Source organism: Pyrus communis, chromosome 5 (genome assembly GCF_963583255.1).
Source record: "Pyrus communis chromosome 5, drPyrComm1.1, whole genome shotgun sequence".
Lineage (NCBI taxonomy): Eukaryota > Viridiplantae > Streptophyta > Magnoliopsida > Rosales > Rosaceae > Pyrus > Pyrus communis.
Window position 1 is genome coordinate 23,424,630 of NC_084807.1, and position 17,304 is coordinate 23,441,933.

The following is a 17,304-nucleotide window of genomic DNA, read 5'->3' on the forward strand; positions in this document are numbered from 1 at the left end:
ATATTGGATATTACCTTATGGTATTTAGAGAATGTGACAATGTATCTTCCTTGTTTAAATAAAAATTTCATTGCAAAGATTGTTTAATTAATTTAAGATCGGAGTCTACTCCCCTTCATTATGTACATTCGAACATACTTTTTAGTTTTTACGCTACAATAACGTACTGTCAATTTCCGCAGCCTACTTCCTCCTTCGAAATAACATCGTAAGAGAAGATGTAGGGTTCTTCTAATCCTTTTGGGCAGTCATCTAGCAGCCCGGTTAGGTCCCAATCGGTATTTGGGCAGACTTGCAGCGCAAGTAACAATCCTTTTGCTCCCAAGACTTTTGGTTTTGGCTCGCAAATAGGGAGTTCCACGTTTGGAGGAACTTCAACTGGTGTATTTGGCGCAACTCAAGCTTCTTCACCTTTTCCTTCCTCCACAACTTTCGGTCATCAATATCGTCACCAACTTTTGGAAATATTAATACAACGCCTACTTTTGGACGAACTTCAACTTCTAGTCCTTCATCTTCACCTTTCGGTGGTTCATCAGGTTTTGTCAGAAGCCCGTGTTTGGAGCATTTCGGTCCAAACCTGCTCAAACAAGTCCTTTTGGTGCTACCACCACCCCATCCTTTGGTGCTGTAAGTGGTCCAGCCTCTGGTGCTACCCTCCACCCTCCGCTTTTGGTGTTATAAGCACCCCAGCTTTTGGAGCAACAATTTCCCTTCTGACCTAAAAAAGAAAATTGAATTCCCTAATTCTGATCCTTCTGAAAATCAAACCTAGCTTGAACCAATCATATGGTCTTACATGTTAAGATTAAAATTTAGATAAGTGAAGGTATAAACTAGTGAAATTTATAATTTCACATTCGGGTTCATATTAACCAAAGGAAGAAAGTCCATGGGAGAAACGATAGAGATATAAGGCAGCACAACAAGACTAAATACAAGATTACACTACACCAATCCAACATACGAAGACAATGCAACAACATTAATTGTTTACCCTTAACATCCTTACAAAAGTGCTTCTCTCCTCCCTCCCTCCCTCCAATTATAACCTAAAAGAAAAGGACTTAAATGTGTACAAGCAACTTCCATCATCACTCCTAGACGTTGGATCAAAGTTTTCTGCAGTTGGATCAGTACAACCTTCAGGAACTGGAACATTCACTTGCTGCGCTGCTTTGCCTGCACAAAGACCAATTATAAAACCTTTAAACACACACATATTTTTTCTTTTTTTGGTGAACCCTTGTACATTTTGTAAATTTACCAAATCAAGCTAATGGATGCAAACCTCCCACAGAGGGATCTAACCGTAGAATGTTCTATCTGTCCATAGCATCTGAGTTGGCATCACCAAGAGCAGCCTCGCTCAAGTACTTATCAGCCAATTGAACTCTCTTCACATTCTCTTGCTCTTGGATAAGCATGTTTCCGTACTCGAGGAGCTTTTCGATTGTCATCTTCGGCTGCTCGAAAGTTCGGGGTCCTTCCTTTGAGTTCACAAGCTTCTTCCCAATGCCCTCCACGCCAACACCCGAAATCCACTTCCTCACTTCATCATCGTAAACCCTAGCCCTCGAGGCACCAAAGAAATCTGCAAAATCATGACAGAGGGTCAGAATGACTATCTGATAACATAACATGTCAAATTGTATGAAGACATGACATACAATGTCTGACTATCTGATTATATAACGTGTCAGGCTGTTTAAGGTACAGGAAAAACATTTAGCATACCAATAGATTGGCCCGGGAAGGTGTCAACAAGCTTGACAATGTCTTCCTTAGCAACATTGTCACTCCTGAAGATCCCAATGCAGACTCCAATGCAATCTTCGCGGGTGGGAGCCCAGTAGAACTTCTCCATACGGCCGTCACGGATGAGAGGAGCGTAAAATGTTGAGAAACCGTTACTGGTGACAATGATTGGGACACGGGGGTTCTCCTCCTTGTTGGACATACCCGGGAGCTGGACGTTTGTCGGGTTATCAGCAATGTTCATGAGGGTGGCATTAACCATTTGGTTGTTGACCGTGTATTGGGTGGTTCCACCAAGCCGACCAGCTCCTGCATCAAGATCGTTGATGAAGAGTGCACACATTTTACCCTTCTTGATAATGTCGGCCGCTTCACGGTACCTTTGCCTGATCAGATTCGCGGGTTCTCCTGCGTTTCCACTTTCCAATTCATTCTCCGGCACTCATCATGATAGGGCCGAAAAAATGTCATCAAAAAGCTAGGCTGAGTAAGAAGCAAACTTACCTGACCAAGTGACCATAAACTAGTTAGTTCAGTTTTTAGTTTTAAAAAAAAAAAAAAAAATTGGGAACCAAAATATCAAGCCAAATTTTGAAAACTCATTGAAGTAATTTTCAATTGAAAAAAAATATCAGTTCTAAGAAAAAAGTTACTAAAGAAATTTTCTGTTTAAATAAAAAAAATTGATAACAAAAGCGAAAACTGGAAAAAAAAAAAAAAAAAAAAGTTATCAAACGACTCCTTAGTTACTTAAATTTCCAATGTTGACATTTCGAGTCTAACACATGGATAATTTAAACTGAGTGACGTAGAGAATGTGTGACAAATGTACTAACCTGATTCCCATCTTGGCAAAGACAAGCTCACACTGGAAAAGATTTAACTTGACCCTTGCCTCCCCAAATACCCAAGATGAGAGGAACCTGCAAACAAAATTAAGTGATGATTCAAGTTAAGTTCCTGCAATTAATATATTTTTGGAAGAAACTCATAGTTAAATTTTTGATAGTGATATTTACCCGATGTTAGGAAGGGTCATGTTGGCAAAGTTGTACTTACTCAAGAACCATCTCGTTACCATGTTAACAGCTGTAATAACCCGAAACTTGGAAACAATTATATCGGTCGTGGATTTGGCAACGTGAAATATTCATAAGAACATATATGATCTATGAGCTTACTGTAGGAGTTTTGACATCCCTCTTGTCCCACATCGGGCAACAGTGGTTTTTCACTAGCCTTTATATAGGCTTATTCCTTCTTCTTAGTAATTAAAATTTGGACCATTTGGAAATGGATTGAAGGCTTGGGCCTTATGGTTGTGTGAATTAGGCTTGATGATTATATTATAATATTAATATTAATTAATCAAGACAAGGGGGCACTTGGGGCCAATGAATTAAAATTAATCTGATTAATTAGTTTTAATTTCGAATTAAATTTTTAATTAAATTAATTAAAATATTTTGATTAATAGACACAACTCTTTGGAAAGAGTTGTATAGCTTCAGATACATCCAAAACATGTTTGAAGAGGTATGAAAGAGTCTATATAACTGGAGTCCTCAGTTCCATAAAAAATCATCTTTTCTTCCTCCTTGTCTTCTATACAACAGTTCCATAAAAAATCATCTTTTCTTCCTCCTTGTCTTCTATACAAAATTTCCAGAGAGTAAACACACAAAGCAATTCGCTAGAATTCTATATTCCAATACGGGTTGTAGAATTAGGTAGTTGTATCCTGGTCGAGTTAATATCATTCAAGTTAATATCATTTTAATTTTTTGTATTTATTGTGTAATTGCATTCTGTATTGCAAGTATTTTTGAATAATAAAGTATAAGTATTTCGGTTTTGTATTTCGGTTATTTTATTGTTTCTAAATTGTTCTCCAACAATTTACTAAGAAGAAGGAATAAGCTTATATAAAGATTAGTAAAAAACCACTGTTGGCAGATGTGGGACAAGATGGGTCTCAAAATGCTCATGATGGCAAAGTGAGTTCCGGCTCCTTGAGGTGCTTGGTGATGAAATTGAGGTTCCATCATAAAACCAATTGGCAATATGAGGAGTAGCTCAAGATCATATAAGCACATAGCAAACCTTGTCCCTCACTGATGTAGGACAACTGTCAACACACCCCCGCACGCGTGGTGGATTTTCAAGCCTACATGTGGACAACAGCTGAGTGACATGGAGCGCATGTGGCCATTTGGCTTCACACGAGGACAACCCACTCTGATACCATGATGAAATTGAGGTTCCACCATAAAACCAATTGACAATATAAGGAGTAGCTCAAGATCATATAAGCACATAACAAATCTTGTCCCTCACCTATGTGGGACAACTCTCAACACCTGGAAGAGGGAGTCCACCGTACCCTTTCCTCTTGTGATGTCTTGTTGGTCATCGGAGGTGTCGAAGGCAAGGCCTCTCCATTTGTCCTTGTTGGCTTTTCTTCTTCCACCTCCGCGACAATCCTGAGGCTTCCGGAGGAAACCTTGGAGCTGGTGAACCTTGAGTTCACTTTCTTCAAGGTGCTTCCCAAAAAGGTTGAGCTTGGAACTGAAGCATTGCTGCTAGAGCCATTCAGGCTCAGCTGCATTAAAGTGCAACCAGTATTATTGTGATCAACTTCCATACTGATCACAAACCCATGCCTAATTGTTTCCCAAACTCACATAGGTATGAATAACTTCCCTTTCCCAAAATATGAATATGAAGTATTTATTAAGTTGATTCTTGGTTATATATGTAGTTTGGATTCATAGGACAACATAAGTATTTATCTGGAAGACTTGAAAACATTAGCCTGACAGAACATTACCCTAAGTAGGTAACTAAAATATAATTAATGACAACCAACCACTGTTTAGCTTCCAAGCAGGAGATTGTACATACAACGCGCACACAAAAAAAAAAGAAAAAAGTTAAGCCACAAAATAGGCGGAAAAGGTGTAATACCGGTGCTCGGTTGACAGCTCCAATGGTAGAGACAGCAGTGGCCATGATCTCCGTCAGATCAGACGGTTGTTTTCTAGTGTGAGTAACAGAGAGGAGGGGGCACTTCCGGTTGCCTGCAAGCACAGTATGCTATTCTTGTGTTTTGGAGGGAAAAGAACTGAGAACTGGTTTGTACTTATGGTACTTGTTTTTTAGTGCAAAGAATTTGAAATCGTTTGGATTTGCTTGTTGAATGGTTTGAGACCATCGAATCAAGATTGCCTTGATGACACGTGTCAAACAAGGAGTGCATGGAAACTCAGTCATTTGACTCATTTCTTGGCACTTGAGGTTAGTGTTTAAGCTCTCTTCTTCTACACAAAAAATTAGGCAATTTTTGTAACAAGAAAAAGTAAAAATTAGACAATTTATTGGCTACAGAATTAGAAGAGACTGGAAAAGCCCATGTCTACCATTGTGGGGTTTTATTTTGTTGTTTTCTTATAATGGAAATGCATGGAGAGATCTAGCTAATTCCGGTTGGAGGTTGCGGAACAGAGTCATGTCCAAATTCTTTTGGCTTGGGTTCCTCCTCCGTCTAGGACTTTACGTTAAATGTGAATGGTGCTAGGCTTGGTTCTATTGGGGTGATTGAAACTGGAGGATTAATTAGAGATTAACACAGTGATTGAATCACTGGTTTTATTGCTAAAAAAGGAGTTGGGGAATTTCACATCTTATCGTGAAGGCTGATTCTGCTTTGGTGGTCTCTCACATTCATGGTTCCCCTAGCCTTAATCATCCTCTATGCGGTCTTGTCTCGGATGCAGAAGTTTGATCAAAGAGAATTGGAGCTGCAATTTGCAGCATGTTCATAGAGAGCATAATTTTGTAGCTGACGGGTTAGCTAGCCAAGTTGGGTTTAAATAGTGCGATGAATTTTCAAGAGCTTGCGGAGCCTCCTCCTTGTTTAGTTAAAACTCTTTCCGATGACTGCTCTAGCGTCGCTAGAGCTAAACTAGTTGTTCCTTAGTGTTTTTCTCTCTCTTTTCTTCCATGTTACAGAAAAAAAAAATGCATGGAGAAATAAGGTGCACCATGAATAAAATTTGTGACTAGCAACCATTCATTTCCTTAAAAAAATGGATTTGTGGAAGAATTTTAACAAAAATGTTTGTGTTATGCTAGGAGCCTAGAGCACAAAGTTCAGTCAATCAAAATGTTTACAGAGTTCAAGGCCTAGATCAGATCATATTGGGCTGGCTATTTTGTTCCTATGAGCTAGAGTCATGGCCTCATAAATCTACACTGAGAGCAACTCCAGTGTTGGAGCCCTCCCTCCTGGCAATACACTATTCAATCCACCTAATGAACAGTAACTGCCCTTAATGAACAGTAAGTAGCCCTGGCAATAGAATTTGCATCTCCACCGTTACACTTCAATAGCCCTGGCAATAGGCAATAAAATATTAGTATTTTTTTTATTTATAAAATAATACAAAATAATTTTAATTGTAATATCGGATAAGATTTTTAATCGTTCTCGTTGCGCCACGTGTCATTATCCGAAGTATTATTAAATAATATGTTTATGTTATTTTATTTGGTGTGTTTTATTATTTGGTATGTTTATGTAATTTTTTTTATGTTTATGTTTATGTAATTCTTAGTATGTTTATGTTTATGTTTATGTAATTTTTTTATGTTTATGTTTATGTAATTTTTTTATGTTTATGTTTATGTAATTCTTAGTATGTTTATGTTTATGTTTATGTAATTTTTTTATGTTTATGTTTATGTAATTTTTTTTATGTTTATGTTTATGTAATTCTTAGTATATGTAATTCTTAGTATGTTTATGTTTATGTTTATGTTTATGTAATTTTTTTATGTTTATGTTTATGTAATTCTTAGTATATGTAATTCTTAGTATGTTTATGTTTATGTAAAGGACTTTTAATTAGAACCATGGACTTTTAATTAGAACGATGGACTTTTAATTATTTTATACAAGGACTTTTAATTAGAACGATGGACTTTTAATAAATAACTTACCAAATTAATTTGAATAAGGTAGATGATAATGAGAAGGTATTTATAGAAAAGTAAAAACAATTTTTTTCAGATATTTTTTTGAATTTTTTTGAATTTTTTACAATTTTTTTGAATTTTTTATTCAATTAATTAATCTCTGCCGTTGGATATAAAATTTTTTTGAATTCCAACGCTCCAGATTGTGCCACGTGGCACAACGGTAACTTTTCATATTTTTAAAACTATTTTTTCATTTATTTTTTTATTTATAAAGCATTTTAATATCCACCGTTGATCTCAGATCGAACGGTGAATATTAAATCTGACTTAATTTTTTTTTTTTACCGTTGAGATCTAACGGTCCACATTAAGTGACCGTTAAGATCTAACGCATCATGGGAAGCCACGTGGCTTCCCAACGGTCATTGACAAAACCCTTTTTTTTCTGATTTTTCTGTCGGGACGCGCCCCCACGCGCGGGTGGGGTGCACGCGCCTGACACAAAAAAATAAAATATTAGGCTGACGCCACCCTGGCGTCAGCATGACGTCATCCCCACCTCGGGCTCAAGGGCTGGCAAATCCCTCACGGGCCCTTTGCTCGGGCCTCCCCCTTCCGCCGGGCTTCCTCATGCTGGAGGCCTGCCACCGGCCCTCGGGCCTTTGTTTTGCACACTGTCCCCCGAGCAATTTGCTACGGTGGGAATGCTCTGATAACAATCTCTAAGGGCATGTTTGTTTGCCCTTATTAAAGTTCACTGGACTGAATTGCTTTGCTAAGACTACTAATCCAGTGTTTGATGCAAACTGGACTAAACTTAAATGAGCCTACGTTGGACTCGTTTCGACTAAGTGCTTCGCTAGTTCGTCCTAGTGAGACCCCCCAAAAAGCATGGGATTCCTAATCCCGTCTCCAACATCGTTTGCACACCCTTGTCGTCTGCAACTCCGACTCCCTTACCCATGCCCAGATTTCAAACCCACTGCCTAAATCTCAAAATCAATACCTAAAATTCAAAACAAAAAAATGCAAAACCCCTATAATTAAGCACCTGCAGACGAATCCTCCATACATATTCAAAACAAAAAAAAAAGGCAAAATCACCAAAAAAATTTGAGATTTCCTAGAAATTAGTGAAGGTGTTGGGTGGGGCTCCGATAAATCCTCTGCACAAATCTTTGCATAAGGAAAAGAAGGGGAGAGTGGACGAGGAAAAATGGGAGAGGGAGGGAGAGAGTGGGCGGAGGAAAATAGGGAGAGGTATACAGAAAGGAAGAGAATTCTAGAAAAATGGTGAAACAGGATACAAAGAGGGAGAGACTGGTTGAGGAAAAGAGGAATGGGTTAAGATGATTTTAGAAAGAAAAAAAAATGAAAAGATATCGGGTATTAGATAGAGATGATTCTAGAAACAAAAAAAATGATAAATTCATAATAAACTATTAATAAATAAAGATTAAATAACATAATATTTGAGTCTTTTAGTTATCCTGCTTCTTAGTCCGACACTGCATTAAGTTAGTTCAGCTTAATCTAGTCTGAGCCAGTCCAGTTTAGTCCTTTAAGCTAGTACAGATAGTCCAATGCAATAAACGCATCATAAGAGTCCTAACCTGGCCCATACTTCAAGACTATTGACCATTTCACTCATTAACACGACATAACACAATTTGATTGTGCAGATAAAACTCATCAAACTATTACAAGTGGTGGATTGCTTGCAATCAAACCTTCCTCATCTCTATAGTGTATATTTTTGTATAATATCACTTGCAACAAAAATAAAAACTCTTCCAACAAGCTAGTAACTTCATACGGCTTTAACCACTTATTTAAACCTACTGCACAACATTTTTCATAATCTGAACCGACAATTCTCTAGGTTATCAATGAAAAATAATCTGGGCAAGTTTCATTAAAATTGAGCACCATCATTCAGTTTTCCGACTGCGACCTGATAAATAGATAAACAATAAAATTTACAATAGTAGTTAAAGGGCTAAATATTTCTGATTGAGTAAATTATTGTAAGAAGGATCTATCAATGAGGACCAACAAAATGAATGATTCAAATCAAGAGACCACTTTGTGGAGCGGGCTTAAACGAGTGATTAGTATCGTATTAAATTATTAATTAATTAGCGCTTAAGCAATGTTTTTTCTGCAACCTTTTAACTCGTTATCACGACCACACGTCTCAATTTCACAAGTAGAAATCTTTAATCATATGAAGACATATATAGACTATTTCAAAATTTCACTCATTAAAACGACGTGAGAAAACCTATGTTCCATTCTAATCCTGTATATTAATTGGGACTATATATAAAGGAGAAAACTTATGTTTGTCAGTTATAATACTAATATAAGTATGATAAGTAATGCTACGTACTTTTACCACATTATTATGGGAGCATTTTTCCTCATCATCATAACTATGGTGTATATTCATCATACACCTGATCATCTGCCATATGTCATTTCATAGAACTCTAGTTAATTTTCATGTTAAATATTACTTTTTGAGTTTTGATAAAAAATTAACTAAGATTATGTGAAAGGATACATGGTAAATGATTAGGTGTATGGTGAGCATACACCATATTTTATGGTGGTGAGCAAAAATGCTCTCCATTATTATATGATATTATTCATCACCTTATGCGGCAATTTACATGGACATGCCACATCTTTAGTTTTAATTTTATTATCTGTATAATTTAAACACATTCTTTTAAATATATATATATATATATATATATATAATTAAAAAGCCTAATTAGAATTGATTAGGTCTCACGTTCCGTTTTCCAGTCCCTCTCACGCCCAATCTCCTCCCTCCTTCCCCTTTCAACCTTCTGCAATCTCCATTTTTTTGTCAAATTTTATTTCATTTATAGTTGATCATATTTGTTTTTCTTTTCATTGTCGTAAAATAAGGGTTAGCTAATCGTTTTATTGAACAATGCCTTTATGTGCATGTTTGAAAAATTGGAGGAGTCAAAAGGAACAAGTTTTCTATCAGATTGAAGGTTATGGGGTCACTATCCTTGAAAAATCCTCAGATTTGTTCTGCCATTGCTTTGCTAGCCAATTATTGAAATGGGGTGTGCTATCGACACACCCCTTTTTACTTCTCACACACCCCTTGTTAATTTATGTCCGTAGATCTTCTTCAATTCATCCGATCTGACGGCTGAAAACTAAAAAGGTGTGGGAGAAGTAAAAAATGATGTGTGAATATCACACCCCTATTGAAATTAATTGTGCTTTCTTCTTCTTTCTCAATTGGCCTTTTGTTTATTTTTTAATTATGTTCTTTCTATTTGTTCTAGAAAAGACGAGTAAGGAGGATGAAGAAGCACAAGAATCCAAGACAATTAGAGGAACCTTAAGGAGGGAGGAGGAGATTGAGGATCACAAAAAGAGTATTTGAGGACGACTGGGCGAGAGAGGGAAAAATATAAAAATTGAAGTGTTTTAATTCAAATTAATATCTCATCTCAAAAAGTTCAAATTAATATCTGTTTCCTACCAAAAACTAATAAAAATTAGTAAAACCTATATAGAAATCCAAGTATACTGTAATTAAGTGATGTGTATGTCCAACTCAGTCACCACATAAGGTGGTATAATAATGTGGTAAGAATAGCATTATTGAAGTATGCATCACTGTTGTAAAAATCCCCGCCTAGGAGCTAGGTGGCTGGCCACCACCCTGATTAATGTCTAGGCGTTTGAAAATTAAGAAAGGGCACCTAAACCTGCTGAGGCGCCTGCATAGGCCGACTAGGCACTCGCCCAGACCCGCCTAAGCACCCACTTAGGTTGCGACTCAATTAGACAAAATAGATATCTTTCATTTTGCATTTTATTTTTTTTCAATAAATTGTAAGAGACTTGTTGAATACTTAAATGAACACACATTATATGCTTGTTCCCCATATTTTCATTATGTTATAATACTTCATAATATATATGTCATTTTATTTTGTAGATTACAATGAAATTATATATATATATATATATATATATATAATGTATAAATTGACACTTATTTACACAAAATATAATAGATTTACTTAAATCCGCCTAGTCCGCTTAGGCGCCCGCCTAACCGCCTAGACACTAGACCTCAGCCTGCTACCTGACTAGCGCCTAACGTTTTTTAGAACCTTGGTAAGAATATTGGGCCTTTTTAAAGTTTTTTCCTTGCCGTTTATTTAAGATGGTTAGTCACACAACATAAACATGATATTGAAAACAAAAACTGATTGACATACACAACTTGTAACAAACAGAGACGTTATTAAAAAAAATTACGTTCATGTCTTACTGAAACCATTTGCTGTTGAATATGCAGGACAAGAAAGAAAACGCAGCGCGCAAATTAACATATAGAAAACCTGGAGCAGAGACGTGGGCTAGTCAAGGCAATGTGCTCCTGCTCTACACTCAAGTTTGAATCTCCATTCCCGTTGTTTAGATTAATTTAACCTAGAACATCCTTAGTATATATAAAAATTAAAAATAAAAACATGGAAAAACTGGAAACCACACTTCTTAATCCAGATGACTCACAAAACCACATACTTCCCAATTCCCTTGATTCTTTTAACTTTATTATCTTTTTTCTTATGATTAAATACTCTTAAATACTCTCAAGACTCAGTAGTGTGCGGTGGAGAATTAAAATGAGAAACTGTGATCAACTTGATTACTTCAGTTGATGACAGCTCAAATGTTTATCAAGAACACAAGGGAAAAAAAGGATTCACATGCAGCAGCCTTAAAGCCAGAAACTATGGCATTAGGAACAAACAAGCACAAACAGACACCAAAAAAATGTAAGCTAAGCTAGCAAACCCTAGCTAGCTACCATTGCAGCTGGGTAAAACTAAAAAGGATCGATGCATAATTGAGCCATGATAGGGAAAGACACTTTCATCGTTAAACTCGAAACCCGAAAACGGAAAGTTCCCGCCCCACCATCCCCCTCATACATTCCTTTCTCATGCATCAATTAATTCTCACTCGACTCCAAAAGGAATTTCACAGTTGTGAAATGTGAAATGACAGAAAGCAGAAAAGTTCATACATTTTGCTGAAAATAGCGTTTTGTCCCCTCCAGCTTACTCTCTCATTTGCCCTAATATTTCTGCTTTTATAACCTAGGGTTTGTGGGGGGATTTTAATTAAGCACTTATTACAACTCCTTGCCAAACACAGGAGATAGCTAGGGTTTGTTGGGGGATTAACAGCTTGCTATTTTTGAAGCTTTTTGTGGTGTTCCAGAGACAAGAACAGTCATCTTAGACCGGCCCGCCAGGAATTAAGTGGCCAACAGCCAACCTGATAATGTAAAATTAAAATATAAACATGGGGGCTTCAGACGTCGTATTATGGATTTAAAACAAGGTTAATAATGGAGAATTGAATAGCATAACGACAATTAGACGCCATGAGTCACAGGCTCTATATTCAATCCCTATGCTAGGAAACTAGGGTTAATTAATTAATAAGAAAACTAATCTCATTAGTTAAGGAAAGAATGACATAGCAGAAATCCACCAACCCCATCATTTGATTTTGACTCAAGGTATATTATAATTTGCAACAAAGTGTTTTTTCATGAGCTCCTCATGCACTGGCTTATCGACTCGTCAAATGGCTGCCCTAGTAAGTGGAATAGAGGAGAATTCCATGGCCATCTACTACTAATGAACTTTTAGTAGAGTAAAATAGTTTAATTACATTAATGAAGGTTGTAGAAAAGTAGTTCAATTTGATATTTGCAACCCTGAAATTCTGACTAATAATGGCTTCTTTTATCTTTTACAATTCGATATTCTAAACTATTCTAATTTACATTGAAAAAGATTAACGCGACAGCAAGGAAGTGAAGATCCACTACTCTAGCCAACTGTTAGAACCCACATTTGCTACAGAAACAAGATTAACTAAGGTTATCTCTATGGATCGAACCCTTTTAAGTTTAAAAAGTTTCTTACCCTTTCTCATGCTTTACCTAATTAAGTTTATTTTGGGCAAGATATACTTTACATATACGGGAAAGAAATGTATGGCTATTGTACTTGTCTCTACTAGATATTCAAGAATAATGTACTCATTAGAGCTATATATGATTCTCATTTTCCAACTTATGATGATAACGATTAGGTCTTCCATCAAGTATATTGGACTCATTCTTGAAGATTCTTTAAGAATAAGGACCCTTAATTTAGAGGCATTAATTAATCAGGAAATGCATACCCAATTTGAGATTGATGATGTACCCCATAAAGGAGACCCAAAAGAACAATACCTTTCACTAAAGTGAGGATGTCCTCTTTAGAAAACAAAAGGAATACTTGACCCTTCCAAGTGATGGCTATAAAGACAATCTAAACTTTGGATAAGAACCAGTCAATTTATAGTACCACCTGAAAAAAACCCTTGTCATCACAGGTTTAGTACTAAAAGCTTAGGACTATGACAGGATTAGGTTTTTCATGTGGAGCATGCAAATTCCTACGGCGAAAATGCACAAGCGAATGCGTGTTCGCTCCTTACTTCTGCTATGACCAGGCTGCAGACCACTTTGCAGCAGTGCACAAAGTGTTTGGTGCAAGCAATGTGTCCAAGATGCTACTACACTTACCGGTACAAAATCGAAGTGATGCTGCCATCACCATGTCTTACGAAGCTCTAGCTCGAATGCACGATCCTGTGTATGGATGTGTCTCACAAATCTTTGCACTCCAGCAACAGGTTTCCATGCTGCTAATTTACTCCAAACTTCTCATTTACACCTGTCAATACATAATTTTGTGCGCGCCATTGATCCATCAACCTTTCCTTGCAGGTCGCATACTTACAAGAGGAGATCGAAACTCTTGGGAACCAAATGGTTAATTTTGCAACTTGCCATCCAAGTAATAGCAGCAACACATTCACTGATCAGTTGCAAGTACTTTCACAAAATGGTGCTGTTGATACACAACATATCCAGAACCAGTTACCAGAACTACCAATATTTCCACACATAGGAAATGCAGCTTCCAACCAAGGGTTTAATAGTGAGATGGATATAGAGATGCCTCCTGTACATGAATGGGAAGAAGTGAAGTTATTTAGTGATCACTCTACACCTGATCCTTTAAAAAGATTTCTTGAAGGCATGGAGCAAGACATGTTGGGAAACAATGCATGGTCAAATGAGCTGCTACAAGGGATTTATATTAATTAGCTCTCAGAAAAATGCAGGAGGTAGTTCAATACGAGCGTAGGTTGACAGGAGAAAAACTTATCTGCAACTAGAGATTTATTCCTTTGTCTCTATCTCTCACAATCACGTGAGTGTGAGATAAAAAGCAAGCGGATAAATCCTCGTGTTGGTGCTAGAATTCCGTATAGGAAAAGGCAAATGTTCTACTAGTTTGTTTCTTCTCCTTTGGTTTTTGTTAATCGATTCAGGTTCTGAGTCGTTGAACCTTCTTAGCTTGAATATGTAAAAATATCCTGGTATTGCATCAGTTATGCGTGGCTACCCTATTTTTACCTTTTCCAAGATCATATTCAGCATGAAACCTTTATTATGTTTTACAATACCCACGCCAAACTTTTGTAGTCAGTTGAGAGTGAGTATCATTCAGACTCTGATTACGGGAGTGTTGAAAGTTGATTTCAACTAACTAATTAAAGCACTTTTTATAGTGTTTGACAAAAATAAATCTAAGTGCTTTATGAAATTAGGTGTTTTGAGGCCCTTGAGGAAGTACTAAGATGTTAATGTTTATGAAATTAAGAGCACTTCCATCCGTTTTACTATTGTCCAGGTAGGTAATGGCAGTTCAATGATGTTACTGTTCATTGTAAAAAATATATAATTGTTTTTGTGCAATTCTATATGTTTGTCATTGCCATGGCGAAAAGTAATTGCCTTGGTGCACAATAAAGTTATTTAATAATTAGCGAACATGTTAGATTATTTTTTGTTTTGGAATGAGAAAGATGGTTGGGTATTTATAAAAAAAAAAAATATATATTATATATGATGTTGTCATATTTAAAATAAGAGTATGATTATGTAAATCCTAGTGTATCTAGGAATATCTTTAAATATTCCTTTTAGTAGTTAATATCCTATTAGAGTTGTTATCCTAAAAGGGTAAGGATTTAACCTATCCTACTACTATAAATAAGGCACAATGGGGTGATAATACAACACACATCACAATTAAATCTCTCTCTTTCTCTCTTATTGCAGTCGGCCTCCATCTCTCTATTCCCTAGAATAGTTCAGTCAAATAGGTCTACAACACGTTATCAGCACGTTTTTGCCAAAAGCTAAGGAACTGAAGGATCGTAGGAGGAGGCTCTCTTCTACAAAATTCAAAGCCTTTTATTTGCTTTCTGTCAATCAGGTACGCTTAAAATAAAGGAAGATATTTGAAACACGAAGCATGAAAACATTCCCCATGATGCATGAACCCCTCTATATTTATATTTTCCTTCCGATATATATATCGTATATGTTTCATATATTTGTCAATATATATATATATATGTATGTTTCATGCATTACGTAATTATATTACTATGTGGAATCTGAGAGTCAAAGCATATAAATAAATTAGAAGCAATTTAGGGTTTTCAAACCCTAGTTACGTCGGGAAAAAAAAAAACAATTATGGAAAACTCTACTGCACGGCCACCACACCACCACCGTGGCACCGCCGCTACCACTGCATTAGCCTGCAGCCTAGTCGCGTGGAGCACACCACCAGGACGATGTCGTTTTGACGTCTGACCCATGGTTGCAACCCGTTGGGCTTGCCGCGAGCAAAGACAACCTGACCTCCTTGGCCTGGGTTTGGTTCGGATTGGGTTTGCAGCACCAGCCCACCTACTAACACACCCCGTAGCCATTTGCTGGGCTCTACCCTCGCACCCATGACCCATTACCAGCAACCCGTGTGTTGCTGGGCCTGGTCCTGCATCTTTGGCCCACTTGCAGCAAGCTTGTTTCACTTGCTGGGCTTTGCCTATGCCTCGACCCACTTGCTAGTAACCTTATGCTACTAGGCTTGACTTACCCTAACCCAAAAACCAGAAACCCAGCTTCGGCTGGGCTTCCCCGCACCAACCTGCAAGCCAGCTTTGGGCTGGGCTTGATCCTTGCATGGTTTTTAGGCCCAAACGAGCAACTTTTGCTACTGGGCTCACCCAGATCCCTGGGCCTGAGGCCTGTAGTCCTCCCCGTGGCCCTATGGCCTGCAACCATGCTGCAGGGCCATCCCTATATCGCAACCAGCCCATTTTTGGTTGGGCCGCATTACCTTTTTTGACCCAACGCCAATTTTAGGGACATGTCAAACTTGAACAAACTCGATTTCACTGCTTTGGAAGTATCTAGAAGAAACTACCTGAAATAGGTATAAGATGTGAAGCTTTATCTTACTACAAAGGCTATTAGAGCCACCATCGAGGCACATACCGACGACAAATTTGTTAACGAAGCTCAGAAAGCTACTGCAATGATCTTCATTCGAAGACACATCCATGATGCACTGCAGACCGAGTACCTCCCTAAGGAAGACCCACGCATCCTCTGGCTTGCTCTAGCTGACCGTTTCGATCACTAGAAATACATTTACTTGCTTGAAGCAGGACACGATGGTAGCATCTAAGCTTCCAAGACTTTAAGTCCATGAATGAATACAACTCTGAAGTTTGTAGAATCCGATCACTGCTTAAGTTTTGTAAAGTGGACTTAATCGAATCAAATCTCCTGAAGAATACCTATTCGACCTTCGATGCCACCAATATTGTCCTGCAACAACAATATATGGCACATAAGTTCACCAATTTTTTGGATTTGATCTCTATTTTACTTCTCGTTGAAAAATAGAACCAGCTTTTGATGAAAAATCATCAAGCTCAACCCACTAGCTCTAACGCCGTGCCTAAATTGCATGCAACCAATTCTAGCAGCCACAAACGATGCAAAAATCGTTGTGGCCGTGCTAATGGGTGGCAAGCCCCACCACGGGCCCAAGGTCAACAGAGCCAAGGCCCACCCAAGGGAGGAAATTTGATCTAGAAACGCCAACACATTGCCCCTAAGGCCCCAAACTTTAAGAACAAGAGAAAAGTTACCGTTCAATCAGCTTCTACTAAAATGGATATGTGCTACCGTTGTGGATCAAATGATCATTTCACGAGTATGTAGAGATACCCCCTAGGCCATTGCCAAGTAATATTCCAATCATGAGTCTAACTTTGCGCATGTGGATCATCCCAAAGATGCTACTACAATCTTGGAGATATCAAATTTTCAGGAGGCATCAGCTCTTATGGACAAATAAGTTTTTATTCTTCTAGACATGCTTTTAGGGTGTTTTACCCCTAGTGGCCGAACCCACTAGGAGTGGCCCATAATTTCTTGGTTTATGATTTAATTTTTGGACAATTTTTCTAAGTATTTGGAATAATTTATTTGGTTTTGGTTTGTTTTGAATTATGGAATATTGTTTTATGGATATTATTTCTCGAATTGATTAA

At 37.5% G+C, this 17,304-nt stretch overlaps 1 protein-coding gene and 1 pseudogene across 1 annotated transcript; one reads left to right on the plus strand and one right to left on the minus strand.

Moving 5' to 3' along the window:
* Positions 1–1,312: 1,312 nt before the first annotated feature.
* On the minus strand, positions 1,313–4,770 carry LOC137734438 (ribulose bisphosphate carboxylase/oxygenase activase, chloroplastic-like; annotated as a pseudogene).
* Positions 4,771–13,230: 8,460 nt separating this feature from the next.
* LOC137734439 (LOB domain-containing protein 33-like) lies at positions 13,231–13,987 on the plus strand. Its single transcript, XM_068473706.1, has 2 exons — positions 13,231–13,509; positions 13,604–13,987. Exons 1-2 carry the CDS (start codon positions 13,231–13,233, stop codon positions 13,985–13,987), a joined length of 663 nt encoding a protein of 220 aa, XP_068329807.1.
* The last annotated feature ends 3,317 nt before the right edge of the window (positions 13,988–17,304 follow it).